Source organism: Copidosoma floridanum, unplaced genomic scaffold (assembly GCF_036245765.1).
Source record: "Copidosoma floridanum isolate Cflo_tuat_1 unplaced genomic scaffold, Cflo_Japanese_pri ptg000025l, whole genome shotgun sequence".
Lineage (NCBI taxonomy): Eukaryota > Metazoa > Arthropoda > Insecta > Hymenoptera > Encyrtidae > Copidosoma > Copidosoma floridanum.
In genome coordinates this window covers 4,280,053-4,307,906 of record NW_028321902.1, presented here as the reverse complement: position 1 = coordinate 4,307,906, position 27,854 = coordinate 4,280,053, and the positions used below count along the sequence as shown (strand labels likewise).

Here is a 27,854-nt window from a genome sequence, read left to right as displayed (position 1 = left end):
AAAAGTTTCTCCATTAACGTATGTGCATCCGAACGGGAATGATTCAAGCTTGCTCTTAGAAAATTCTTAGACTGTAGAGTAATAGTTAAAAGAAGAAGGAGAGGAGAAAAAGGAACCGTTTCCGGAGGAGCTCGTCTCGGCACTTAAAAACGTCGACAGCCGCGGGAGGGTACGAGGAATACCTAAAGTAGCCCCCGTATGTGCACCAGTAGAGTAGAGGGCAATTTATGTGGGCGCTCGAGCGCATAACAATTCACGCGAGACACGTGTTTACGCGCTCGCGCATCTAAGTGGCAAGTTCCCTTTTTTTTCTTATATCCATCTTTGAATAAGACACATTTTTTTTTAACAACATTTATATTTTTTCCATCTTTGATGTATATTTTGAAAACAAGAGAAAAAGAGGGTTCGAATGAAAAAAAAACGAATTTTCATTGCTGTAAAATTGTATCAATATTTTATTTTTACTCTTCGTGATCAATCAAATAAATTGGCTTCATATATTTATTTACAGTACATTATATTTATAATTAAATAACTTAGTTTATACTCTATGTGTACATTTTCGTATAAAAAGTCAGTCGTTAGTTACACAATCGGAATATAAATTGGAATATCGTTGCTTAGCTCGGTTGAACTAAAACATAGCAGTAATACTAAGAAGTGGACATAATGAGAATTAATGTATACCGAAATGGAAAATAATTTTTTCAACAACTTGTTTAATGTATTTATAAATTTGATACATTAGTGGATCAACTTTAATATCTTATTTTACTGATTTTCCAAAAATTATTAACAGATATTTGTTATTTCGTAAAAAATGTGAATAAATATTTTTATAATAAAATTTTTATTTCTGTTAATTTTTTCGCGTTCGAGTAAATGAAATTTTTTTCTTTTTTATTAATCAATTACGCAATACAAGAAATTCACTATTAGTTTCTATACAATTATCACCCTACGATTTTGGTTTTCGCATAACACTACGGCACCATCCCTTCAATATTACCTACACAACTGACTTAGAGCACCTTCGTTAACCCTTAAAATTAAGTATCATTTCTTGAAAATTAGATTGCATTTAAAATTTGTTATAAAAATATATTTGAATGATCATCACACTTCTTTACTCTACATTATATATGTGAAATTCGACGACGAAAAAGAAAAACAAAACATAAATTTTGTATATGAAATTAAAGAAGCAACAAAAGGGGGACATAAAATTCTTTATACCCTAACATTTTGTTATTACAAAAATATCACATTGTTAAGATACGACGAAGATGTCTTTTTTAAGCAAAAAAAGCAAATAAACAACACTGGACTTCTAAACTGCTCGTGCAAGATTTTCCGGTTGTAGACCAGTGGTAGATGTAGTACATGATTTTACAAAACTTTCAACAGACGCAGCAGAGGGTTGAGTTTGCCGGCCTCGGAGTCTCGGTACTCTTCCAGTAGCTGAATCGGACAAAAGTAAAGACAATTTTCGTAAGCTTAAATACTTATTTAATCTACTTTTCTTGACAACCGCATCATTATTATTCATTATTTATTTGAAGAAACGTTAAAATTACAAATTTAAATGAAATTTAGAACCATTTAGTTAACGACTTGATAAAAACGGAATAATTTTTTTTCTAGAGCAATGCGTCATCAATAACTAACTTAGATAAGTAAAAATTCCGAAGTGACTTGTATCAATGATAGATTAGGTGTATCTATATATTATGTAGGTATTATTGAAATTTGACATTTCGTAGTTAGTCATTTATGACGCATTATACTTTCATAGAAAAAAATAATTCTTTTTTTATCAAGTCGTTAACTGAATATTATTTGTAAATTGGGAATTTAAACTTCGATAAGTAAAAATTCTGAAATAATATACATCAATAATAGATTAGATTTATCTATATGTAAGTATTTTTATGATTTGACATTTCGTGAGTTGATCATTTATGACGCATTATACTTTCATAGAAAAAAATAATTCTTTTTTTATCAAGTCGTTAACTGAATATTACTTGTAAATTGGGAATTTAAACATTGATAAGTAAAAATTATGAAATAATATACATCAATAATAGATTAGATTTATCTATATGTAAGTATTTTTATAATTTGACATTTCGTGAGTTGATCATTTATGACGCATTATACTTTCATAGAAAAAAATAATTCTTTTTTTATCAAGTCGTTAACTGAATATTATTTGTAAATTGGGAATTTAAACTTCGATAAGTAAAAATTCTGAAATAATATACATCAATAATAGATTAGATTTATCTATATGTAAGTATTTTTATGATTTGACATTTCGTGAGTTGATCATTTATGACGCATTATACTTTCATAGAAAAAAATAATTCTTTTTTTATCAAGTCGTTAACTGAATATTATTTGTAAATTGGAAATTTAAACTTCGATAAGTAAAAATTCTGAAATAATATACATAAATAATAGATTAGATTTATCTATATGTAAGTATTTTTATGATTTGACATTTCGTGAGTTGATCATTTATGACGCATTATACTTTCATAGAAAAAAATAATTCTTTTTTTATCAAGTCGTTAACTGAATATTACTTGTAAATTGGGAATTTGAACTTTGATAACTAACTTAGATAAGTAAAAATTCTGAAATAATACACTATTATAAATAATATGTATTTTTAGAATTTGACATTTCGTGAGTTAGTCATTGATGACGCATCATACTTCCATGGAAAAAAATAATTCTGTTTTTATTAAGTCATTAACTCAAAAGTCGTGAAATTGCCTTAAATTAGGTTTAGTTCAAAAATATAACTTTTCTTATAAAATACAGTCACCGAGTCAACATTTCTTAGACATGTAATAATAAATATGCTGAATGGTGAATTGCTATAAAATTATTATGCATTTCTAATTTTTTTCATGAAAATCATATACTGATTGTTGTTATAAAATTAAAAACTTAACTAGAAACAATTTCTATTTTTTACTAATAAACTACATGAGAACTCCGTTTTAAATCCCTTGAATCGTAGCTTTTAAATTTTTATGAATTATTAAATTCAAATCGCGACGAACAATTTCATTTTTCTAACTCACTCCTATGACCAAACGATTGTACTTGTAGTCAAAATTTCTGTATTTACAAGTAAACAAAAGTAAAATAAACGATATGAAACATGTTTCTTCTAGGTATTTGTTATACTGACGAGGATGTACAGTGAAAATTGTCACAGCCGTATCCCCACACGAAAAATTCAAAAAAAGTATTTCGCGATCTAAAGCTCGTTTGTATTGAAAAAAAAATGGTAAAACAGGTAATAAAATAATAGTTGTTTTCAGAAAAAAAAAAAAAAAAAAAAAAAAAAATCAATAGCTCACCTGGTACGACATCTCGCAGGAAAGTACAGCCTTGGCCTCGGCGTTGTCGTGAGTAGCAGCCAGTAGAGTCGACAGCGTGTACGAAGACAACTGGGGATCCCCATAGAACGGAAAGGGCAGCGTGCAAAGCTGCTGAAGCACGCTCGGGCCCGTCGCTCCACCCCCCGACGACTGGAGCACTAGCTGCGCGTACGTTAAGACGGTTGTTGTTTTTTTTATTTTTTTTATTTTTTTAATTTATGCGTGTACGGTGAAAATAGACTCGTAGGAAAAAGTCGTGGGAATATTTGGAGGAAGACCGATCCGCGAATTCTCATGCCAACGTCTTACGGAAGTCTCGCGTCCGTCGCCCGCAGCTCGTGCGCACTTGCACCTGCTTTTTTTTAAGTGCATTGAGCTTATTACGCATAACGGGGTAATAAGGCGGTTGGATCTAATTTTTGTTCTTTTTTTTTTTTTTTTTCGGTTCAATACAAAATAAATACATATTCATTCGGGAAGGATTGGAAAGTTGTGTGCCCGAAAAGTTGGAAAATTCGCCGAAATCGGGCGAAAATTGAAAGCCCATTAGCCAAATGTGCCTGTAATACGCCCGAAATGAGGACTGGAGATATAATATACATGTTTTGCCACTCAGTGAGCGCAGGCACAAATGAAGACGAGCGTTTGTTGCGTTTTTGAGGGATTGAGTTTAATCGAGGGTGTCTGTTGGATTTTACTCTGAAAATCCGATGCTGTAGTGCGGTGGGGCAGAAAAAAAAGGATGATTAATTAATTTGGCTCTCGACCGTTACTTTGTTTACCGAAAATGCACATTTAATCCTTCGCAGACATATACGAAATTATACAACCATTAATACCATTTTCTTTTTTTTTCGTTGCATTTGACGATTGTGGATCGTTACAGCGAACAAAATGTTAATAGAGGAAGTCGACGTTTTTTGGGGTCAATAGGTGTTAAAGTGCTCGACTCAAAAGATTAGCTGGATAACTTTTATTTTCAATACATCCGGATTAGGTCATGATTATAATTTTTAAAATAATTTGTAATAAACTTTGTTTTCCGTGAGAATGTGTGGAAAAATTTCTTTGTCGAGTACTATGTTGCATAATCAATCGTAAAAACAAAAATAAATTGTATTTTCCTATTTGAAAAGATTGATTGCCACGCGACTGAAGGTTTTTTTTTGCTGTGTCATTGGTTGGAACAGATCATGTGGTTTGTTTGGCGAAATTAAAAGAACAATGTAGTAACAATGCGTACGGAACAAGTTTATAATGTACAAATAATCTGAAGTAATACTATTAAATTTATTTATTTATGTAAAAAAAAAAAAAAAAAAAAAAAGCAAATTTAGTTTAGTAAAGTTAACGTTAAATTGAATTATTCGTGGTATGTAATTTTGTAATGATTGTAATACACGATTCATATATTTTTAGAGGAAAACATATTTTTAAAGCATCACCTATGTATTTACATTATGACATTAAAAAAAAAAAAAGATATATAATATTCCAGTGTGTTTATTGATTGAAAATTAAAGAAAATCAACAATACAAAGTATTTGAGAAAGTATCAAGTCTATCTACAGTTGGTAGATGTTTGTAAAATATAAGTTTTATTGTAATACATTTGATTGTGGCATATTCTAAATTTTCTTTACGATTAACTTATACAAAACTCAATATCTAAATAATTCAAAGTATTTAAATAAATAAATTAAAAAAAAAAAAGGGAATTTTCGAAAACCCATGATCAAATGACGACGGAGGCAAATAAAAGTAGGGATAAAATGAAAAAGAAAAAAAAGAAGCGAAGGCACACGTATATTATATGGAAACGAAAAGAGTAAAGAGGAGGACATCAGCTATACGTATAGGCTCCTCCCGCCTTTGCCGCTTATGTGTACGTATATGTATAATAGTAGCGGACCAAGTGATGAATGCAGCGCGACCGCGACGGCGACGATGCACTTACTTGCATCGGTGCGCAATATAAGTATATACATATACATATGGGACTGACAGGCGCGGCGTGGTGTTTAACAGGAGGTAAATATATATCTTCGGGTTGACGCGTGTAATATCGACGCGGAGGTCCGAAAGAGGGAGTATAGAGTTGAGTGTGTTGTGTCTAAGCAGCTTTCAGCGCTCGCTCCTTTTTTCCTCCTCCTCCTCTCTTTTTATCGCCCTTGTACGCGGCTACTTGATCCCTACGCTTTCTTCGTCCCGTATCTTGTAGCAACGCGAGTCTTTTTTTTTTTTTTTTTTTTTTTTTTCTTCAACTCTGTGATATTTTATTAAAAACACGTAGGTACGTTACACTGAAAGCCCGAGAAACAAAGCTCCAGCTAAACGGACAGGTTTTCATTACTTAAAATAAAGAAAAACCAGCCCAAGTCTCTACAGTCGCGAAATGATCAGCTCGGCTCGGTCAGCACTTACCCACTAATCTTTGCACAAAAAGAGAAAAAAAGAGCCACCTAAGTATATACGAATGGAAAAGAAAAAAAAAAAAAAAAAAAAGAAGGAGCCAAGGGAAAGTTACAGCTCTGTCGGTGGCGAAGGTCGCTAGTTTGCATAAAAATGCCACAGAGAGCGACAAACGGGACCCTGAGAGAGAGAGAGAGAGAGAGGAGAGATAAGGTGCGGGAGGCTTATATATGCAGATGAACCGGGAGAGAGACAGAGCCGTGCGTGTACAAGGAAAAAAGGAGCGTGTCGCCGAAAAAGTCAAAAGTCGAAGGAAGGAAGCGCGCCCGGTTTTTTGCAGCCAAATGAGTTATGAGAGGTCGTCGATAACAGATAAAGGAGAATTCTCGCCTGACGCGAGCGCGCGTTTCTTTTTTATAGACGCACCGGTCGATTTATTATGCGAGCCTTTTCCGTTTTTTTTTTTTTTTTTTTTTTGTTTTTTTTTTTATTGCTCAAGCAACCAAGTGTGGGGGCTCGATGACAACGAGATGCACAATGCGTATGTGGATTTTTTACTCGGATATACGACGTATACAATGAAAAATCAACTGAGCCATAGCAAAGGGACTGCGCTCGTTTGAAAGTCTCGATATAAAAAGTCAAGAATCTTTTCGAGACTTGTTTTTGACTATTAAGAGACTTTGAAAGTGACTTTGAAATCATTTAGAGGCCCCCAGAGCCTTTTCAAAACTTCTAGAGACTCAAAGACTTTCCTTCTGCGACTTCAGGTGAATAAAAAAGAATTTTTTTCAACTTTTGCAGTCTTTGAAAGACTGTGAAGTGATCAAAAGCGTTGGATGACTCAAAAATCTTTCAGTAGCTTTTTAAATTATTTTGAAAATTTCAAGAAACTCTCAAAGACTTTCCTTCTATGACTTCAGATGAATAGAATAAGTTTTTGTTCAATTTTTGTAGTCTTTGCAAGACTTTAGAGTCATAAAAATTCTTGAATGATTTAAAAATCTTTTAGTAAATTTTCGAAGTATTTTGTAAATTTTTAGAGACTCAAAGACTTTTCTTCTACGACTTCAGATGAGTAAAAAAAATTTTTTTTAACTTTTGCAGTCTTTGAAAGACTTTAAAGGGATCAAAAGCGTTGGATGACTTAAAAATCTTTCAGTAGATTTGTAAAGTATTTTGCAAATTTTAAGAGACTCTCAAAGACTTTCCTTCTATGACTTCAGATGAATAAAAAATTTTTTTCCAATTTTTACAGTCTTTGTAAGACTTTGAAGTGATCAAAAGCGTTGGACGACTCAAAAATCTTTATGTAAGTTTTCAAATTATTTGCAAATTTTTAGACTCTCAAAGACTTTCCTTCTGCAACTTCAGGTGAATATTTTTACAGTCTTTGTAAGACTTTGAAGTGATCAAAAGCGTTGGATGACTTAAAAATCTTTTAGTAAATTTTCGAAGTATTTTGAAAATTTTTAGTGATTTTTAGAGACGTGATGTGACTTTAAAGAATATATTCAAAATCCTTCAGTAAATTTTCAAAGTCTTTCTTAACATTTTAGAGACACTTGAAGACTCGATATGTCTTCAAATGAATTAAAAATCTTTTTGAGATTTTTGAAGCTTTGAGAGTCTTGAAAGTTTTAAATGACTTTGATAGTCTTTCGAAAACCTTTAGTCTCTAAAAGACTTAACGACTTGAACGTATTTTCGAGACTTTTGCAGCTTTTTTCAATAAAAATTCAGATTGCATAGCCCCTCGTGTACAATTGAACAACGAAAATTCGCGTGATCCTCGTTTTGGAAGACTAAACCGAGCCTCTGCAGAAGATCGTGCAAAACCAGAGGAAAGGAGAGGAGGGGTCAATAAACGCGAAAAATCAGCGCCACTCACCTGGTTGTCCGTGTTGTTGATGGCGAAGTAACCCAGCGCGACAAAGAGCTCGGCCAGCAGGCTCCTGTTACCCACCCCGGATCCCGGCTGCTGTTCCTCCCTGGCACCAACGACAATCGCCTGGTCGGCCATGTCGCGCGACAGCTTGGTTATCAGGTGGCTGGCAATCAGTCGCCACTGCAGGCTCGTACCCTCGGCACCGAGCAGTGCCTGTATACGACAGGGAATAAAGAAAAATCTTCAAAAAAAAAAGGGGGGAGGGGCAGCGATCGAGAGACAGAGACATCACAGAAGAGCCCGGGGGGGTTGACCGCGAAATTGAATATAATATACTGCCCGTGCAGTGATCACCATTTCTCCAGTGGCTCGTTGGGCCACGCTACAGGGGAGCCCTCCCCCCCTAAGCACCACTTGCTCCCCCGGGAGGTGCGATCCGACGACCACGAATGATGGAAAAGCCAGCGATGGATAATAAATATATATATTATGTGCGTGGGGCCCCCCTCTGCCCCCCCGTTTAGACGCGTACACGTATATTCTCTTTGCCCGTGTCACGCCCGCGTGCCCTTGTAATGTATATGGATCAAATATATATATATGTACTAACCTGAAACTTGTGCAGATCGAGCTCGGCGAGACTCCTGAGTAGCCTCAAGCCGCTGCAGGCGAGGGCTCGTGTCGCAGGTGACAGCTGACCTAGGGTAGGCGAGGTAGAGCCGGGGGGCTTGGCGGCAAGGGCAACGGCGGCGTAGAGGGCACCGATCAGTCCGGCGGCCTCGCTCGACTCGAGTTGGCCGAGGAGGTGGGCCCGGGCGACGCAGGGCTCGCTTTCTCCGGCAACCACGGGGGTTTCCGGGGAGTCCGGGTAGCGTCGCAATTGGACGCACAGCCGGCCGAGAAGGTCGTACGAGCCGACGAGGACGCTGCAGTCGCGCTCCTGGTCCGACTCGACAGTGGCGCGGCTGTGACGGCTCAGACGGTCGATCAGGCCGCTCGTCAGGAGGTAGCTGCAACCAGAGGATGACAAAGATGACGATCGAGTCAAGTGCGCTGATTTTACCGGAAGACAATTGATCCTCATTCGAGTTGGCACTTGAGTGACGTATATGGAGGGTATAGGGGGGATAAGTGTGCATATGGCTCGTATGCGTACATGTGCGGAGGGGGGGGGGGCGTGCGACGGCGTAACACGAGAGGATTATAATTCACGGGATAAGAAGAAGGGAATTCGGTGCGAATTGAAAGAAGAAAAAACGATGACGAATCATAATGATAATAATAACAAGCGAAGGGATGCAGCGTGGCGTGACGAGTTTTAATTGAAAAAAAAAAAAAAAAGAGAGAGAAAATATGACGCGAGGGCCCAACTGTCGCGTCGCATCGTGACAACGACACCGTGATGGGTGTACGTACCACGCGTGTATATACATATTATGTGTTACAAGTGCGCTCGGCTAATTCCACGCTTCTTCCTTCCTTCCTCCCTTTACGATTTTTTTTATCTTTTTTTTTTTTTTTTCACGTGTCTATGCACACCGTTGTCATCTCTCGCTACTCGCTCAAAGGATTTTCTAATTTTTCCTTATTTCTCTCCACCAAAAGTTACCATCGATAAAACATTGAATTTATTTATCGCATGAATAATTATACTCTGCGAGTGCGCCGCTGTAATGCCATATGGATCCAAGAGCCCTTTTAACTATATATGATTATCCCACAGTACCCCCGCGCCTCTCGAAAAAACACACGGCCGAGATTCCGAACCACCCCACACTCCCCGTTCCACCGCCCTTTTTTTTTTTTTTTTGTTGCTCTATCTTTTTTTTTTTTCAGCCGGATAAGCCGGGCACTGTGGCGCTGGACGCTAAATTAACCAAAGTCGCATCAGCTCTCCTCGGGTCATTAGGCAATCCTTTCGTCATTGTCGCAAGCGCGTATGGCCCTTTATACTGTGCGCCAACCCTCCCCATGGCTCTTATTCTGATGATGGGTGGATTTACTTGTACGTGTGCGCGCGTATACGTATACATATATATATATGTGAGCGCACGCCTCGTTTTATCGTCGTTATATGGCAGATTGTAATTTATGCGAGGATTCGCTCGTTGATTTGATTTATCCTGCACCTCATTGGGTGGATACGTTGGAAGGGTGGTAATATCATATTAGATTGCCTGGTACATGGTGCTTCAGTGGCTAGGGTTGAAAAATCTTGGCTCCAATGGCAATTGTGAAAAAAACAAAAATATCTATATTTGCGATTCGTTGCGAATGTATCCCAATGCGTTCCAATGTATAATTCCACGTACCCACTACAGCATCATCATCATTATCCGTACCGTGGATGCAAGCACACAGAGACAAGGGAAAAAAGGAAGGGAGACTCGCACCGTACACAAAGTAAAAGGTGGCTGGGCCGAGTGCACACACTTGTTACAATATTTACCCGAGCTTTCTCTCTCTCTCTCTCTCTCTCTATCTTTCGTTGGGGGCTAAAAGCAAGTCGATCCCCTCGTCCTGCCATTCGCAAGTTCTTTCCTCCTCATCCTTCTTCTCTTCTCTTGCACCGTGTACTCTTGCTCCCGTGTATATATACAGAGAAGAAAAAATCGTCGTCTCCCCATTTTTGTCGTCGCACCATTGTCGCGCACACGTATATATACGTTCCACTGTTGTACATACTCTTATGGGTGGTGCGTGACGCTACCGAATCTTACGTATATATATATAGTACGGGGGGCGGGGGGTCGATTCCCCGGATGTAACGACGAGATGATGATGAGAAGAGGCATCGGCTAACGCGAGCTGCAGCGACAATACAAGGTACCCACGGAGTGAGGGGGGGGAGGACAATGCGAGCTGGTGTCGCTCCTGTTTCCGCGTTTATTTTTTTGGGGGGGTATATACCCTTCGGATTGATATTCCTCTGTATGAATATATATATATATGTGTCCGAGTGAGGGTTTTTTTTTTTTTGGGCGCTCGAGTGATTTGACGCCGGCGACTGGCTAAATAGGACCCTCGGAGAGCACCACACACACACGCGCGGGCGCGTCGTACAACGAGAGAGCTTTCGAATTGGTAATGTATTACAATAGAGCAGCGTACATATATATATATATATATATGTATACATGGACCCTGCCTCGAGACTATTACTCCGGAGATAGAGAGAGTAGTAGGCGCAATCCAAGTGCCCAGGATATTGCTACTCGGTCGGCGCGTTGACGCGTAATGCATTCGCGAGGGTGACGGGGTCGGTGCGAGCAAGTGCAGAGAGAGAGAGAGAGCACTGTGTGTATACACGGCGACGTGCTCACGCCTAATGCTTGCATGTACAGCGCGAATATTTCGTTCGGATGCGTATAGCCATCTTCGATTATTCACGCCCGGATTGTCGAAATGGTCGGGGGGGGGGGTTTCTTCTCCCCAATTTCACTCGTCTGGGTCCACCCGAGAGTCGATGTATTCGTTCTTGTGTTTGTTTATTTGCTTTGCCGCCATAATTTATTCCAGGCCAATCTGTGGGTAGTGCCCGATGGGCGGCCCACACCGTGTATTATAGTCCGATTAACGGGAGACCCCCGCGTTCGTGTGTGCTTATATAGGGCATTGTTGCCGGGGATTACGACGCGGGCCAAGACGATCATGTTGTGATAACGCGGCAATTTTTTTTTTTTTTTTTTCAACACCATCCCTTGCTTGGCGTACGTAGGCTGGTAGTTGCAGATGTTTTTTTTATTTTTTGTGGTAGGGTGGAAAATTATCATTTTTAATTTTATGAATCATCGGAGCGATGGTTGTTTTACCATGGTTTTTTTCGATGGATTAAGCACCCGGGACGCCGAAAAAAATTATCACATCAAGTTGGTAAGCTAAGCGGTAGATGTTGGACGACCGTTTTTAATAACATCGTTAAAAATAATCTACGAAAAAAAAAAAAAAAAAAATGTAGTCGTAAAAGCAGAAATTCATTGTAAGAGAAAAATATAATTTCAAAAGCCAATAAGCGTCCCTAACAAACTGTCCGTTGCGATATGCACAGCCAATTTCAACTATTTCTACGTTAACAATATTCTCATTAGTCTTATCGTTATCGGTACACATGACACAGACTGTATTTAGTAATAGACACGTTGATTTCCTAGGTACTAAGCAGTGCTCGCACCGTAGTTTGTTTAGTCGAGCGCAAGAAGTTAGTTTGGACAATGTTAAAATAAGATCTTTGTACATGTTCAAATGCAGATTAACTTCGGTACTCTTGAAAAATTGTCAAACCTGAAGAGTTGAGTGCTTGGACCGTACGAAAGTTGTGTAAACTACAATTAAGAATCGAGAAAACAACAGGTAAGTTTTTTTTTATAAAATTTCAAAACGACTACTATAACTTCAATAGTATATTTGGTATAAAACAATATAAAACACAATTCAATTTACTCATTTGCAACTGCGCGATATTTTTTACCTTGTGACCACAGAAATAAAATATGGTAATTTATTATATGCAATGTATTTTCGGGGACAAAAATATGAACGACGTAAACGTACATAAATGAATTATAAAACGAAATAAGTAATATTCTTTATTTTTATTCTTAATAGGAAAACAAATCTTATCTTCAAGAGAATCATCTATACGTCATTGTTGAATTGCACCGGAATTTCCCTACGGAACTAATAGCACCATCGACAACCTGTTATACAGAATCGTAGCTGATTAAAAAACACTTCTATAAAGCAAATTGTCCACAAATATGGCCAAAGTCACGGGTTCCTCGGAAAAATGGCATCGATGTAATGTATGCCAAGAGATTTTTACGGATGTAAGTCAATTTATATCACACATGCAGACGCACACAGACAAAAACTCGTTTCAGTGTCCGGTGTGTTCACAAACATTTGGACGAAAAAACAGTCTTGTAACCCACATGCATACCCATACTGGAGAAAAGCCATTCAAATGCTCGATATGTTCACTAGCATTTAGTCATAAATCAAATCTTACAAGACACACACGCATCCACACTGGCGAAAAGCCATTCAAATGCTCGGTATGTTCACAATCATTTCGCTGTAAATACTATCTTACCAGACACGCGCGAGTACACACAGGCGAAAAGCCGTTCAAGTGTTCGATATGTTCAATAGCATTTAGTCATAAAGCAAATCTTACTGCTCACACACGCATCCACACTAGAGAAAAGCCATTCAAGTGTTCGATATGTTCACTAGCATTTTGTAAAAAATCCAATCTTACAAGACACATACGCATTCACATGGACGAGAAACCTTTTCAGTGCACTATTTGCTCACAATCATTTCGCTGTAAACATAACCTTACAAAACACACGCTGAAACACACGAACGAAAAACCCTTTCAATGTTCGCTATGTTCACGATCTTTCCGCCAACAACACCACCTCAAAAATCACATGAAAATTCATACTAGAGAACCTAAACCCTATAGATGCACAATATGTCCACAATCTTTTATTCAAAATAAAGGTCTTATGCGTCACATAAACATCCATCACGGCACATATTGTTGCGACGAGTGTTCGCAATCTTTTGCCCACAAAAGCAGCCTCATAAAACACATTGGCTCCGAACACAACTATCGCTGCACTATGTGCCCACAAACTTTTGTCCGAAGTAATTTTCTTGAAAATCACGTGTACAATTGTCACTTTTTTCAATGTGGTCAATGCCAGCAAACCTTTACTGATTTGGACAGCCTCAGACGCCACAAACGAGACCGTCATTTCTATCGTTGCACGGCGTGTCCGCGATCTTTTCGTCAAATCAACAATTACAATTACCATGTAGCTCATCACCACCCATTTAGTTGTGACATGTGTGATTACTTTTGCAACACATCCTTCGATCTCTTGTGGCACAAACACGACTGTCACAATTTTTGATTATGTGATATTGGATCTCCATATGCCTATTCATCAACCAAGGCCCGACAAAACCATATCGCGCAATATAACTTTTATGATCCTTGATGGGTTTTCACTTACGCTACGGATTGCTCTGTGGACTGAGGTAGGATCTAGGTTGCTATACTTAATCCATTGCGTGCTGCCATATTTTTTAGTTCACTAGTTGTATTGGGTTGTGATTATATTTACTTGTGAATTGTAATGACGTGTAAACATTTATCATAATTCTTGAATATGTTTGATGTATATGAAAGTGTTTGACCATTTTAAATAAATGCATTAGTAAAAATTTTAATGTGTCTGATGCTTTTTCTCTTTCTGTCCCAACAGACGCATTGCCTTATAATCTTCCACAAAAAGAGAAAGTGTTATTTTGACAATTACTTATGTGACTATCAAATAGATTTTTATTGAAATCGTTTGAATGAAACTCTAGCAATATTATATATTATAATATATATGTTTAGTCTCAAAAGGATTGGTATTTTCTGCTTGAAAAAATTTTACCTTAGAATATGATGGATTCGAAGAATCATGAGAGTACATTGATTGTTATTTAATTAAATTATTTCAATCAAATTATTAAGAGATATGTGACACATTTACTTTTTCTTGTACAACTATTAAGGAGTTTTAAGCCATTATAATGGTAACGCCATACGGATTATGTTGAATTTGTTTGAACGAAACAAGATAAGTATCATTTTTGTGGACAGAAGGCCACATGACACCAATTGATCTTAATTTAAATGGTTTTAAAGTTAAATCCATGATCTGTCAAAATCAATTTTGGTTATCGTACTGTGATGATTTAAAAACGTTACAACGAGTGTGAAAAATCTTTTGAAGGAAACAATATGAGCCCAAAAAGATGACACGATGAACACAATAAAAAAGTAGTCAAGTTAACGCTGAGAAGAAAAGCTAACCAACAAGTTAAACAGCAAAATAGACTGTTTTTTTTCTTATAAAATTACAGTTAGTTGTAATGGAATTGAATTTCATTTTAAAAGTTCGTTTCATAATACGGAAAACTAAATAAGTTAGGTTATGTTTGATTGTGTCCCTATTATGAAGCCATTATACAGAGAAACTTATTTTACTTTGAATTGAATGTAATAATCGAGCCTTTTCAGGTTAAAAATATTAAAATTATCTATTAATTGCTTAAAAATAATTTTTTGGTGATATTAGTTGTAAAATAGCATGTACAGTTTCATGTTTCGTGAATTGGGACATGTTCCGTCAATTTGTACGTTTACCTTACTCTTTCCCACGTAACAGTTTATTGTATGATATGACTTACATGTAGCATCAATAACAAGTTACATCGTTCTCATATTGAATGAGAATTACGAGTTTATTAAATAATAAGAATACATAGAACTCAAGGCTCAGTACAAAAATGTTAACTGCCCAGTTAAGTGGCTGGCGTGCGGCTGATCTGTTCAGGACCTATTACCAATACAATAGTGCCCGTTACGTAAAATACATTTACATACGCATCTCACCGATATCACGTTGAATATCTTTGAAAAATGAATACCTAACATAACCTCACATTTCAAACAACGTAGAGGATTGAAGAGTTTAAAAAATGAAATTTTAATTATTTGCATTTTTACATTTTTTACATTGTTTTGTTAATTTTCTGCTTAACAAAGCATTCTTTTCATACATATGTAATGCCTACGGTGCTTTCTTCCGTCTAACGTACAGAAGCGTAGGTTTCAAACTAATTTTCTCTCACGATTTTGATGACTATACAATTTTTATAGTGACCTAATTTGATTTTTCAAAGAGTATATTGCAAGTTGTAAAAATAATTGTAGAAATTCAAAGAATCCGGACAACAATTATTTTATGTCCATATAAAACACTTTGCAAAATTAGATGAAATGCATCGTTGACAATTTTATGTGAGTATAATAATGTTACAATATACAGGCGAATGAAGAAAGGAAATGATTTTAGAATGAACACTAATAGGCCCAATATGGAATCTTAAACAAGAACTTTGTTGCCGTTGTAACTTCTGTGGTCGTTTTAAGCCTCGTTAAAGTTTTGAAAATTGTACTTCTTTAATTTTAACTGTAAAATAACAGTATTCCAACGAAATCATAAAGAATTAACTTTCGCTAACTAACGCTGTCCAACGTTATAATGAAAACAAAGACCGTTTATTTTGTAACTAGCCATACCGATTTTCTCGCTAAAAATATACACGATGCTCGAAAAAATGTATTAACAACTTATCGAGAAGCTTTCTAGGCGTTAAAAAACTTCGGATCATAATTTTATACCACAAAAAAAGAATTTTTTTTGCTGTTGTAGGCACTGTATAAAAGTGTTCAGTTATTTTTAATAAATTACCTAAAGTTTCTCAAATACACTTCAAGCCTCTATTTGTTTGCTTCCAAAAAACTTATTTTCCTTGCGACTGGCCAAAAGAAATATCATCTACTAGCAACTGCCTATACGTGTACATTGAAATAAATGTATCCTTTTTTTTTTTTTACATGAATTTTTTGCTTTTAATATTGTATACACAATTGTGGGGAGAAAAATTATATATGTCTCGGAGCTCATATAACATTGATTGTGAGTCTTTACTTGTCGTTTTCACCAACGATCGAAAAAAAAAAAAGTACTCCTACTCCCGCGGAATTCGAACAAAAGCACCTACTGATCTACAACTACCAGTCAAAAAGCTCATATTTGCACTTTTTAAAAACCATTTTCGGATCATTAGACATTAGCCAACGGATACTTTGCGATCTGCAGTGAAAAAAAAAAAAAAAAAAAAAATCCACCTGCTACATCCATAGGGTAGAAAAGTCAAGTTTCACGCCCACCTCATCAACGAAAGGACTCACTAAGTACCGATGCGCACACCGACGCCAGTAAAAGTTAGATTCCGACCCAGTTTTCCTCGCATATATATTCCTAGATGCACGAAGACGCGTGACGTCCAAAATGAACAAACGATGATGAAAAAAAAAAAAAAAAAAAGGCACACAAAACTGGGCCTCATCTTTATTCACGCACGGTGTCAAAAACACAACGTCAGATATATAATATGCACACACTTGTTTCCTCGTATTATACCGTTGGTATACATCAATAGAGAAACTTATATACCCAGTCCTATATATACGGGGGGTAGCGGTATTTTATATAGAGAAAATAAGGAGACGGAGCAAATGACAGGGCAGCCAAAGTGACAATGGGCCATCGCGTTCTGGAGTAGTGGTGTACATAATATGTATAGATGCGTGTGTCCCCTCCCCCCTGAATAAGCTCTGCAGTCGCCTGATCAAACACACCGGGAAAAGAGAAGAAGAAGCTCGCGCTACGGCATCATCAACCCCTCGTCCATCCCTGCACTGTGCACATAATTATATATATGTACTTCTCTTTTATATACATTATAGTGCAATAGTAGGTACACACATGTATATATATATATATATAAAGGGTATATGATGACGCGTAGGTACCTAACGCACATATAGTGTCACTGACATCTTTGCATTGTGCCGAGAGAGATGAGGACTCGCAGAGAGAGACCATTGTCATATATTACTTATACACACACGCGCACTCCCGATGTATTGTCGCGTTGTCATTGCCCATTTTGCCAGTGCAGTGTATACCTATACGTGTGTATACTATAATATGGTGTTTTTGCAGCTATACCGTCGAACACTTCGCCACCCTCTTGTAAAATGTTTACCCGAGCCGAAGCTCTCTCTTTTTTTTTTCGCGTATACGTATAATATAAGTATATATATGTGGTGTCTCTTGTATCATATTTTCTTCAACTCTCATCCACGTGCAAATAAAGCTTTTAATGTGCTTACATACAGTTGCCATAGGGTGTATTTCGTCTTTTAAAATCCACCTGTTTTTTTTTTTTTTTTTTCTTTTATTTCTGCGAACGCACAACTTATCGGTGTACAAAAATTTCTCCCCTATACCCTTTCCATGAGAGATATATACACACGTATGGGATGATGATCGTTTTTGCCAACGATTTTTAAACAAATTGAAATTTTGCGACCCAAAACGCGCGAGGCTGAAACTTGTTGCCGTGAGCATCGTTGTTCTTGCGCGCGATATCCCGTTTGATCATAGGTACATATATAGTAAAGAAAAGAAGAAGGTAATAAAAAGGTATACATGTATACATATATACTATATATGTGGGAGACCAACGGGGTCTCTTGACTGTATATTATATACACATATGCAACGGGCAGCCGTAGCATGTATATAGTGGTGCCCAAGTAATAATATACAGCTGCCCGTGCACCCACTAGTAAATTAAATATAGCATCGGCAACATATTATCTATATATGTATATATAAAGACGTGGGCTCGTGTATATACGAGCGCAGTCCAAGCGATCGGCCATCGTCATCTGGCATCTGGATGTACACGCGCGCGCCGGCAGATGCTCCTCGAGAGCGAGGTAGTAGGTATCAGCTGGGCCCTATCTAGTTCTGTCTTTTTTTTTTCCGACGTGATTCATCCTCTCCCTATACCTATATTATGTCTCTCTACATTCTGCCGCAATTAGATGGTATTTTTTTTTTTTTTTTTTTAATTTTCGTCCGTCCATCCCCGTCTGTGGATGTGTACTCGTGCGCCTTTGACACCGATGACTCGAAAGGCACGAAGACCTATTTTTTTTTTTTTTTTTTTTTTTTTTTTCTTTTTTTGTAGATACAAATCAGATACCGTAGAAAAATGCCCATTACCTCAAAATTCAGATAATATTTTTCAACACATGATGAACATAAACTCACTGGTTGACTTTAGAGTTGAACTGTGCGTTGCAACATCTCTGAATAACCGCGCGGATGGGACGACGTATATTGTTTCGAGTCTTTTTATCAAAAAAAAAAAAACAAAAAAAAAATGAGCCCAAGTTACTATGAATTTTTTGTACAAGAGGTAGAAAAAAATAAAAAATGGCCAACAGCGTGTAAAAAGTATGTATTGGTACACTAAATCGAAGTTGTCGCGAAAGAGAAAATTTTTCGCCTACACAATAAGATTTCTGAAATTAATAAAAAAAATAAAAAAAGTAGAATTAATTAAGAAAATCGTATAATGTCCACGGAAGGAGCCATATACGCGTATATGAAAAGAGGAGGGTCGCTAAGAAGATCCTCTTGCAATGATTATCGCTCGATCGCTCTCGCGCGAAGCTTCGGTACATTACGGTAATTATTACCTTGTGCGCCAGTATAGATAAGCGGAACGGTGCTTTCTACACTTGATAAAAAATTGAGTGTTCAGTTTTCATTTTTTTACAGAGCATATTTTATAGGATGAAGGTGATCAGGGCTTTCGGTTAAGTCTATACTTTGGTACAGAAATGGCCCTTTTGATGAAAAACGCGGAATGTTTTGTACAAAACAAGACGATTGTCAATACGATTTTCTCGTCGTCGGTCAAGTACTTATACACTGAGACAAAAAAATAACAATAATAAAAATTAGGATTATAATGGTAATTTACATAGACTTTATATTTCTATTTATGTTTACTGTTGCGACGAAAATTTTTACTGGTACAAAAAATAATCGATTGTTATCGCCAGTGCGGTGATTTTTACTGTATGTACAACATAAATTACCTAATATCCAACCATTAAATAGTAAAAATTAGGTTGGCAAAAGTAAAAAGTCAATAATGACACCAGATTATCATTCTAGCATAGTAATTTTTACCATTTTTTCTTTCTTTCAGTATAGGTCACCAAAAAGAAAAATGTCCCTAGACGACGGATTGATACCGAAATGCCATTGTAGCACGGTCTATTTTGCTATTGTTTGCCATACTCTTAAGACGTGTCTTAGAAATTCGCAGTACCATCCGAAAATATGAAAAACCACATAGACATTCATATATACCTTTCCAATCAAAAGTGCTTCTTGATCAATGGCTGTTTTTCCAAGAATACCCTGAGGAAAAATCGAAAACTTGCCATTTTTCAGTACTTCCATATCGTGGTAAAGTACCATTTGTCCGGGACCCATCAGTTTTCACAATTTCAAAGGGGTAATTGTCAAAATATATATACATATATATATAGAGCGCGCGGTGGCTCGGTCGGCTATGTCGTGGATTGGCACGCGGGAGACCGTGGTTCAATTCCCGGCCATAGTGCGACTTTTTCGGGCAAGTACCTCTGTGATATTTCACATGTGCTTTTTCACCACGCAATGCTCCTCGAGGAGGGTTTTAGGCGACCTCCTCGCAGCAAAATTGCCTAATTTCCCCCTACCCCCCTCCCAGTGATGGGAGGCCTCCCATCCCTCTTCCCTTCCTTCTCCCAAGTGCTAAGTGCCCATAGTAGTGCCCTTATTAAAAGGAGCCGGACGTAGAGCACTATAATATAAAAAAAAAAAAAAAAACATATATATATATTTATTTTTCCCCCCCAAGGGCACTACTACCACTCAGTGGTTGGTTTTTTCCAAAGATTTTCCCGAGCAACGCACGTCAAAAAATCAACGCAGTACCCATGATCAAAAAGAAAAAGCAAGAGGGACAGCCCCGCTTGTAACACCCACCCCCGCGCACCCACGAATATTACTCAAAGAGAACGCAAACGCAAAAGCGTCGCGTCATGCGCCGGTTCTTTCTGGAAAAAAAAAAAAAAAAAAAAAAAAAAAAAGAAAAAAAAAGAGTTCGGAACACGCGCCCCGAACGCCGCTCGAAAAAGGGAGGGACGAACAAGTATACACACACAAGCTCCAGCGAGGGGTTGAATCCGCGCGAAGGGTCGGGAGGGAGAGTCCATTAGCAGATTACGTAGCCGTGCCACCACTTCCCCCCCCCTCCACCTCGTCACCCCCGCACGTACATTATATATATATATACACACACACGTAGCTGTAGCTCTCTCATTCACTCTGCGTTTCTGCGCGTGCGATGTTTTCCACTCCCTCGTTTCTACTCTCTCTCTCTCTCTCCCTTTTGCGTGCACCTTCGGAAGATCCGAGAGAGAGGAAACACAGCCCCATGGACGACTTATGGGCAAAGACGCGTTTGTACCTATATATATACCCTCCTTCTCCGCATTACTCATGCTTATGGAGCTTTCAATTCGGATCTTCTCTCTACGTCATTGCTGCTTCGTTTGAGCGTAATTTTTTTCCTTTTTTTTTTCAATGAAACAAAAAAAAAAAAAAAAAAGTACAATATAACCATGGACACAACCATGTATACCGATCCGTGGGGCATTGAATCGAACAGGACTCGCGGATGAAAGGGAAGACGTGCTTTAGCTTGAAAATTGCGTTTCCGATGGTGTATACGTAATGGAGATTTCGAGCCAAAATTGGTGCAGTCGATGGAGAAAGACAATGGGAGTTTGAAAATAAAATATGCGACACCCTGCACATCCAGTCCTGTTCAAACATCTCGGGTAATATTCAATTACGCGCTTGATCCCGAATCTTGATTAGAAACGTCTTGGGAGTGTACGCGCGTGTAATCCGCGTAAGTCGCTGATTAATAAAACATATACATGTCGAGCTGTTTGCCAAGTAAATTTTCATCCCCCCCCCCTTTCTAGACGATTTTTCTCCCAATTATCACACAATAGGTGTTGTCGATACAATCGTCCAACGACCCTCGAGCGTCTCTCTTTTTTTTTGGGGGGGGGGGGATGGATACCAAACAGTGATCGATAAAACCCGGAGGTGTTGATCAAGCCGCGCCACGACTGTTACGGTAATCAAAAGCATGACCGAGCTCCTTTTTCCTTCGGCCCCAGGAAATTAAATAAACGAGTGTGTGTGTGTATACGGCTGCAGTTTCGTTTTTTTCATTACATTATACTTGTCCCACAACCGAAAAAACAAAGGCGCACAATGCGAGGGCGCGTGGTTTAAAAGCTCCGGTATTATTTCTCACAATATTTGAAAGAAGAAGATGAAAAAAAAAAAAAAAAAAAAAAAAGGAGCTGATGAGGCGGCAGTGCTAAAAAAAGAAGCGTGCACGGGGTAAGTGTATAAAAGCATCCTCGAGCCAATGAACGAACGAGAATAGAAGGGGGACGGAAAAGCGTAGTCGCAATATTTCCGAGCGTCTCGAGTTTCGGCGGCGTCGCGGGAAAACATACACGGCGAGGAGCCGTGAAATCGGAGCACCGACGAGATGGAAGGGTTGACGTGCCCCCGTGTTTTGTTTCGACGGAGGAAGTTGACCCAGGTGCGCTTCCAAAGACAAACACGACCCGGGGCGCCGGCTTGCGCGGGTGGTCTTCTTTTACCCAGAAGGAAAAAAAAGAGCCATCGTCGGGGTCTCTCACCTGGTGAGGTCTTGAAGCCGAGATTGGAGGGCCGGCTTGTCGAAGCTCGTCGGGCTGGCGGGCACTAGGGCGCAGAGCAACTGGAGCACGGCTGCGACCACGCTCGCGTGGCTGCTCTTCGGCGAAGCTTCCTGGCTGCTGTCGTCGAGGCTCGTCACCACCTGCAACTCGAGATTATTTCAAATTAACGGTCGACCCCTCTGTGTAAGGGGGGTGAGTTGAAAAACTGATGGGCACAGAGAGAGAGAGTAGATCCGAGGGACGGGGAAGGGTAGAATTTTCGCAGTACAATATATATATACATCGCGCCTCGCCTTTTTGCCTCGACGACGATGCATTAGCGTCAAGAGAGCGAGCGAGCTTTTAGCGACACGCGCGGTGGCGGGTGGTAAAGGCCAACTCTCTTTGTGCCGCGTGTGTATACGCGCGCCGTTATTCGGAGGGACGTGGTGAAAATGCGCCCGAGAGTGGTGCGATTTGTCATTTGTGTGCCTCGGTCGTCTGAAAATCGTTTGTACTCTCTTTGGCTCTCGTGTACCCACGACTCTCGAGAGGGAGAGAGCCTTTTAAGTTCTCGGTCTTGTACCATTCTTTGGGTTCATACGGGTGATTTTTTTTTTTTTCTTTCTTCCTTCTCGAGTGTTTGAAAATACTACGTTAACTACTTTGATTTGATTTTTGTTGCATATGAGAACAGCATATCGATTAGTTAGTCCTCGCAAATGAGGTTGCTGGAATTGTGTGTATCCTTAAGTAAAAAAAAAAAAAAAAAAAAAAAAAAGTTATGGACTCCAAACCCTCGAAGTGGGACAAGTGGCGCCATCGTTCGAAGGGGTGCAAAACACGGCGGTGAGATAAAAAAGGTTCACTTACCTCCAAACGCTGCATCAAAAGGTCCAACAGCACGATGATCTTACTGCTCAGCAGGACCGTCTCTATGTTGTTGCGGTGTCCGGTCAACCCGGACATGTAAACGCGACAGATCGATACGATACTCCTGCAAAAGAGCCGATAAAATATTCAGCATGTGTATATATATATATATATATATATGTGTGTGTGTATATTGTTTTTCTTCATCTCACTTGTTTGGCAAGGTTTGCATTGCATTTTGAATGTTCAGCGCGAGGTTCAGCAAATTCGTCAGAGTCTCAAAGCCGCTGAGCTGTGCAAATGTATCCTGATCCAGGGGACACTGAAAAAAGAGTCGGATAGCATTGAACGTTGGGCCCCGTAGTATGATTGTGAAATTCGACAAAAGCGACTCACAGCTTTCGAGAAAGCACGAGCGATTTGGCCAAGGCAGCGCTCGAGACTGGCCACGGGCGTGGCGGACCAGGTACTCCTCGCGTGAGCCTGACAAAGCTTATCAAGCTCCTTGAGGTTCCGACGGAAATTGGCTTTGTTGCTGGAATCGGCAGTGCTTTGGGCAACAGTGGTCGACTCCTCCGAGGCGGATGTCGTGCTGCGGGCCAGCATGCGCTGCTTTATTTTCCGGCTGCGTCGTTTGAGCGCCTTCTGACGCTCCTTGGCCGCGCGGCTCTCGTCATCCTGCGAGCTCGGCTGCTGCAGGTCCTTGATCTGCGATATGTTGAACTTTTGCAACTCGTCCCGGGAAGGTTCGCGGCCCTCGTGTACTCTCCGAACCGCCTCGGAGTGCGGCCGTCCCTTCAGATGGCTCATTAGATGCACTTCGTTGGGAATCTGAGGTGGGGGAGAAATAAAAAATCAAAAGTAATGGGCTGAACACTTGCGACAAGAGAGCGACAGGGTCAATTCGACTTACAACTTTGGAGCAAAGTAGGCACTGCTTGGGACATGGGTACCGCTTGAGACTCGGCGGTAGTTCCTCGGAGCGGGTGATGGAGGATTCGAGGGCGCGCTGGCGTATGTGCTCGATGTTCTCGACGTGCCGGCGCGCCGAGTCCTGCTGCTTCTGGGCGATCTTCTTCTGGAGCTCCTCCTGATTGGCGAGTTGAGCCGCGTGAAGGGCCGATAGCCGTTCCTCGCGGTCGCGCGCCTTCTCCCGGGCCAACTCCTGGCGCTCCTTTTCGCGCTCGAGTTGCATCTTGCCGACGCGCTCCTCGCGCTCCTGGCGGGCCTGTCGCATGCGCTGGATCCGCAACTGGCGCTCGGCCTCGAGGGCTCGCCGGCGTTCCTCGGCTGCCGCCTCCTTGGCCGCCTTTTCCTCCTGACGGCGCTGCCGTTCCTCGTGGATGCCCTGGAGCCGCTCCTCCTGCTCCTGGCACAGAGCCATGAAATCGTGGCGCTTGTTCTGCGCCTCCAGCTCGTTTATGAAGGCTATCTCTTTCAGCTTGGACTCCTCGTCGTGTGCTTTGCGCACCACCTCGAGCAGGTGCTGCGTGCGCTTCTCCTCGGCTCGCTTCAGCTTTAACTCAAGTCGCAGTCGCTTGTCTTCGATCAGCTGGTGCTTGGCCGTTTTCACATCCTCGACCTTGTTCAACAGCTCGCGCAGTCGTTGGGATTTCTCCATCAATAGTTTTTGCCGCTTGTGCTGGGCACACGCCTGTTTCGCCTGATACCTGCAGCACAACGTATCATTGTTGATATGAACTTGAGAGACTCTATAAAAAAAAAAAAAAAAATGCAAACGAAACGTGTACCTCCTCAGTGTCTCGGGTAACGATCTCTTCCTCGACGGCGAGGAGAGTTTTTGATGGAGCTCGATCGCCCGTCCCGGGTGCCTGGCTACGAGGTCCTGCAACTGCGCCAGCGTGTCCATCCTCTCGGCCCAAGACATGCCCTCGAGCATATTCTCGTAGCGATCCTCCAAACTCATGGGGTCGACGTCGCTGCTGCTGCCCGTTTCCACGTTCAGCCCGTCCTCCTCGGCGTCCAGCACCATCTCACCGTCAGTCTCGTCGGTTTCCGTGTCCACGTCTATGTCCGTGGACTCGAGCTCGAGAATTTGACGCTGCAGCAAGTCTTCCTCGTCCGACAGCTGCTTGGAGCGTTGCGAGTCGGCTTCTTCGGTCTTGCGCTCCTCTTCGAGGATTATGCGCTCTCGCTCGGCTTGCGCGGCCATGAACTGCTGGATGCGTTTTTCCAACAATTCGGCTTCGCTCTTGAAAATGGCGGCGATTGTGAGGGACGTGGACTGGCTCTCGGTTACCTTGGGGGTGACGCTGGTCTCGGTACTCGCGACGACTTTTGCAGCTGTTGCTGCCACCGGTGCATTCTGGCTCTGAAATTTAAAAAATTGTCAAACAGGTCAAGGTCAATTATATGAGGGGGGGGGGGGTCACCGGTCGTTGCGTACCTCGGGCTGTTGTTTTTTGTCAGCGCATGCAACTTCAGCCACTGCATTGCTACTGCTATCGACTTTCTGTTTCTCCGAGTCGAGCTGTCTCTCAGGTTGATGACTGGTGGTGGTGATAGTGGTGATTTTCATGAGTTTAGCTCCAGCGCTTCTTCTGCTCCTCTGTCGGTTGTTCTTCTCCGTCGGCGAGTCGATGCAGAGAGCCGGTAGCGAGGTCGCTGTGCTGGGCTTGTGAAATCGCGTCGACATGTTCAGGTTGTGCGTGCTGCTGCGTCTGTAACGACCCCGCACCGTCTGCCAACCGTCCACGTCTTCCTTTGGAATTATTGGCGGTGGCGACGATTCTGAGCTTTGCTGCTGTTGTCTGGGAGTCTTTGATTGAGGATGGAGAACTTCGACGGAGGCGCTCATTTCGCCCTGCTCGCAGCTGATGGAGCTTCGGTTCCTCAAATACTGCAATTTTATGTTTGAAAGTACTTGTGAGCTATGGCTATTTTTTTTTTTTTTTTTTTTTTTTATTTACCTCAGCTTGGGTTTGCGGTCGTTTTCTCACTATGACCGAGGTGCCGGGCTTCATCCTGTTGGGCGTTGTCGGTCCTTTGAAACCCAAAGTGGTATAACTCCTGACAATCTTTGGGATCTCCTGTTGTTGCTGAGTCATCGAAATACTCAAGGACGACTTCATTCGCGATATGGTCGAGTATGCCGGTTTTGCTGGCAAAGTGCCGATATTAGTCTTCACTTTAGGAACAGTCGACACTGAGGGTTTGTTCGATGGCTTGCTATTAATGCAACTTAAGGTGGTCCTAGGAAGTAAAAGGTAAAATCGGGTGAGTTAAAATTTTTTTCTCTTTATAACGCCCAAGTTACTTTTAATCATTACCTCGTGCCATTAACTACAATGTTCTTGTTGGTATTTATGAGATTTTTCGTTGTTTCGATATCTTTCTTGGCCTCGTTGTTTTTTTTAGACAGTGCATCCACGTTGTTTTCGTTATTAACATTATTGGAAGCTAGTAAATTGGCAGATTTCGTACGATTGACGGCTGTGTGCTGAGACCTTTGGGTATTGCGTGACACACTGATGTTTTTTGGGTCTGAATTTGTTTTCACAACGATATTGACGTTGTTTTCCGTCAAGACTTTGCTGTCGTTTTCTTGACTTTTGCTCGACATCGATCGTTTAAATACACCAGACGGTGGAGCTCTTGCGTTCACTTTGACTGGAGCATTCTTTTCCTTCAAAATTTTTCCTGCAACGGTCATTGTAACAATTTTTTATTTAATACTGTTAAAAATTTTCACTGACATCATCATCATCATCATACAACCATCTTACCATCATCCCTAGAATTTTTATTTTTGCACTCCTTTATGAGTTTTGAATTTTTCAAGGCATCCGATTTCGACTGATTAACCATAGGAGGCTCTGCTTTGTTGTCATTAGTGCTCACTTTGTGCTCAACGATGACCTGTTCAACGGGACTTGTTGGCTTGGACACAACGCAAGAGTTCCACATTCTGCAAGGCGAGGTCTTGCGTACCTCCCACGCCAACGGAGTTCTCCTCAACGGCGGCGAAGACGTCTCGTAGGCCCACTTGACCTTGAACCATTCAATGAGATTGTGAAAATCCCTTGTGTAATTTTCCAGTACTAAGATAACTTCCTGGCACTCCGATATGTTTTCATCTTCTTCGCACGTCTCGTAAATAGCATCCACAGCTCTCTGAAGATTGCCAAAGAGGAATGCCCAGTATCTTGCTTGCAACTCTACGAGGTGTCACACAAATTTTCAACACCGGGTGCACAAGAAACAGCGTGTTTTTACAAAATTTTAACTCACCGGAACGCTTGTCTCGTCCAGTCGAGGCTGATCTTAGTCTGGCGGTGCTTTTGATCGATCTCTTAGCATTGGCTGGCTGAAAGACTTTTGGCACACTGGGCGGTTTGCGCGTTATCTTTTCAACATTGTCGACCTCCAGAGGAACATTGAAAGCTATCAGATTCCTGGCAGCTCTGCCTTCCTCTTGCACCAGCAATCTCACGTCTGCCATACTGGAAGTTTCTATAAATTTAAGTTTAACATAATGAACAGAATCAGTCTCACTGAAGAAAAAAAAAAAAAAAAAAACACGTTACTTGATTGTTGTCGTTTACTTGTCACTTTTCTATCCATGGCCATGATTAAAAAAATGAAGAAGCAAATGCTCTAGGCAGTGTTGAAAGCAGCAGTGATAAGAGCAACAGCAGCTATTCATCCTCTGGCAAAAACTTTCGTCAGTTCAAACCGCTATGTTGGCTTTATGTGTATAAGTACAATTAGCAAGCGATTTGACGTTTGTGAGAAAGCAAAACAGAAAAAAAAAATATAATCCAACGACTGTGTTGTACAGGTTATACTGAAACTTCTTACAACCCCTGTGGCTTCTACATATTATTCAGAGAGCCAATAAAACTACATGTAAAATGAAGAAATTAACAATGCGAAGCAGAAGCATTAATGATACAGTTTTTCAATGAAATATTTCGTATGAATCGATGGTGACAGCGGACCGATTGACAGGACCCTGACAGCAGAATGTGTGGGC

General features: G+C 40.3%; 2 protein-coding genes across 2 annotated transcripts; one reads left to right on the top strand and one right to left on the bottom strand.

Annotated features, from left to right (window-relative positions):
• Positions 1-476: 476 nt before the first annotated feature.
• ssp3 (short spindle 3) lies at positions 477-27,854 on the bottom strand. Its single transcript, XM_014359522.2, has 16 exons — positions 27,406-27,854; positions 27,110-27,331; positions 26,605-27,036; positions 26,149-26,518; positions 25,789-26,071; positions 25,266-25,718; positions 24,610-25,190; positions 23,772-24,528; positions 23,255-23,689; positions 23,071-23,180; positions 22,859-22,982; positions 21,986-22,146; positions 8,315-8,714; positions 7,708-7,917; positions 3,384-3,566; positions 477-1,464 (listed from the first exon to the last, which is right to left on the bottom strand). The coding sequence occupies exons 1-16, from the start codon at positions 27,446-27,448 to the stop codon at positions 1,393-1,395; spliced, it is 4,836 nt and encodes a 1,611-aa protein (XP_014215008.2). The 5' UTR covers positions 27,449-27,854; the 3' UTR covers positions 477-1,392.
• LOC149373943 (uncharacterized) lies at positions 12,311-13,855 on the top strand. Its single transcript, XM_089595267.1, has one exon. The coding sequence runs from the start codon at positions 12,462-12,464 to the stop codon at positions 13,626-13,628; it is 1,167 nt and encodes a 388-aa protein (XP_089451393.1). The 5' UTR covers positions 12,311-12,461; the 3' UTR covers positions 13,629-13,855.

Bases quoted from the DNA above. Each gene is read 5' to 3' on its own strand.
- LOC149373943 (XM_089595267.1), top strand. From the start codon at position 12,462: ATGGCCAAAGTCACGGGTTCCTCGGAAAAATGGCATCGATGTAATGTA.
- ssp3 (XM_014359522.2), bottom strand. From the start codon at position 27,448: ATGGCCATGGATAGAAAAGTGACAAGTAAACGACAACAATCAA. The intron at 26,519-26,604 runs GTAAGATGGTTG...TGACCGTTGCAG, and splicing joins TAAAAATTCTAGGGATGATG to GAAAAATTTTGAAGGAAAAG. The intron at 1,465-3,383 runs GTGAGCTATTGA...TGTCCGATTCAG, and splicing joins CCTGCGAGATGTCGTACCAG to CTACTGGAAGAGTACCGAGA.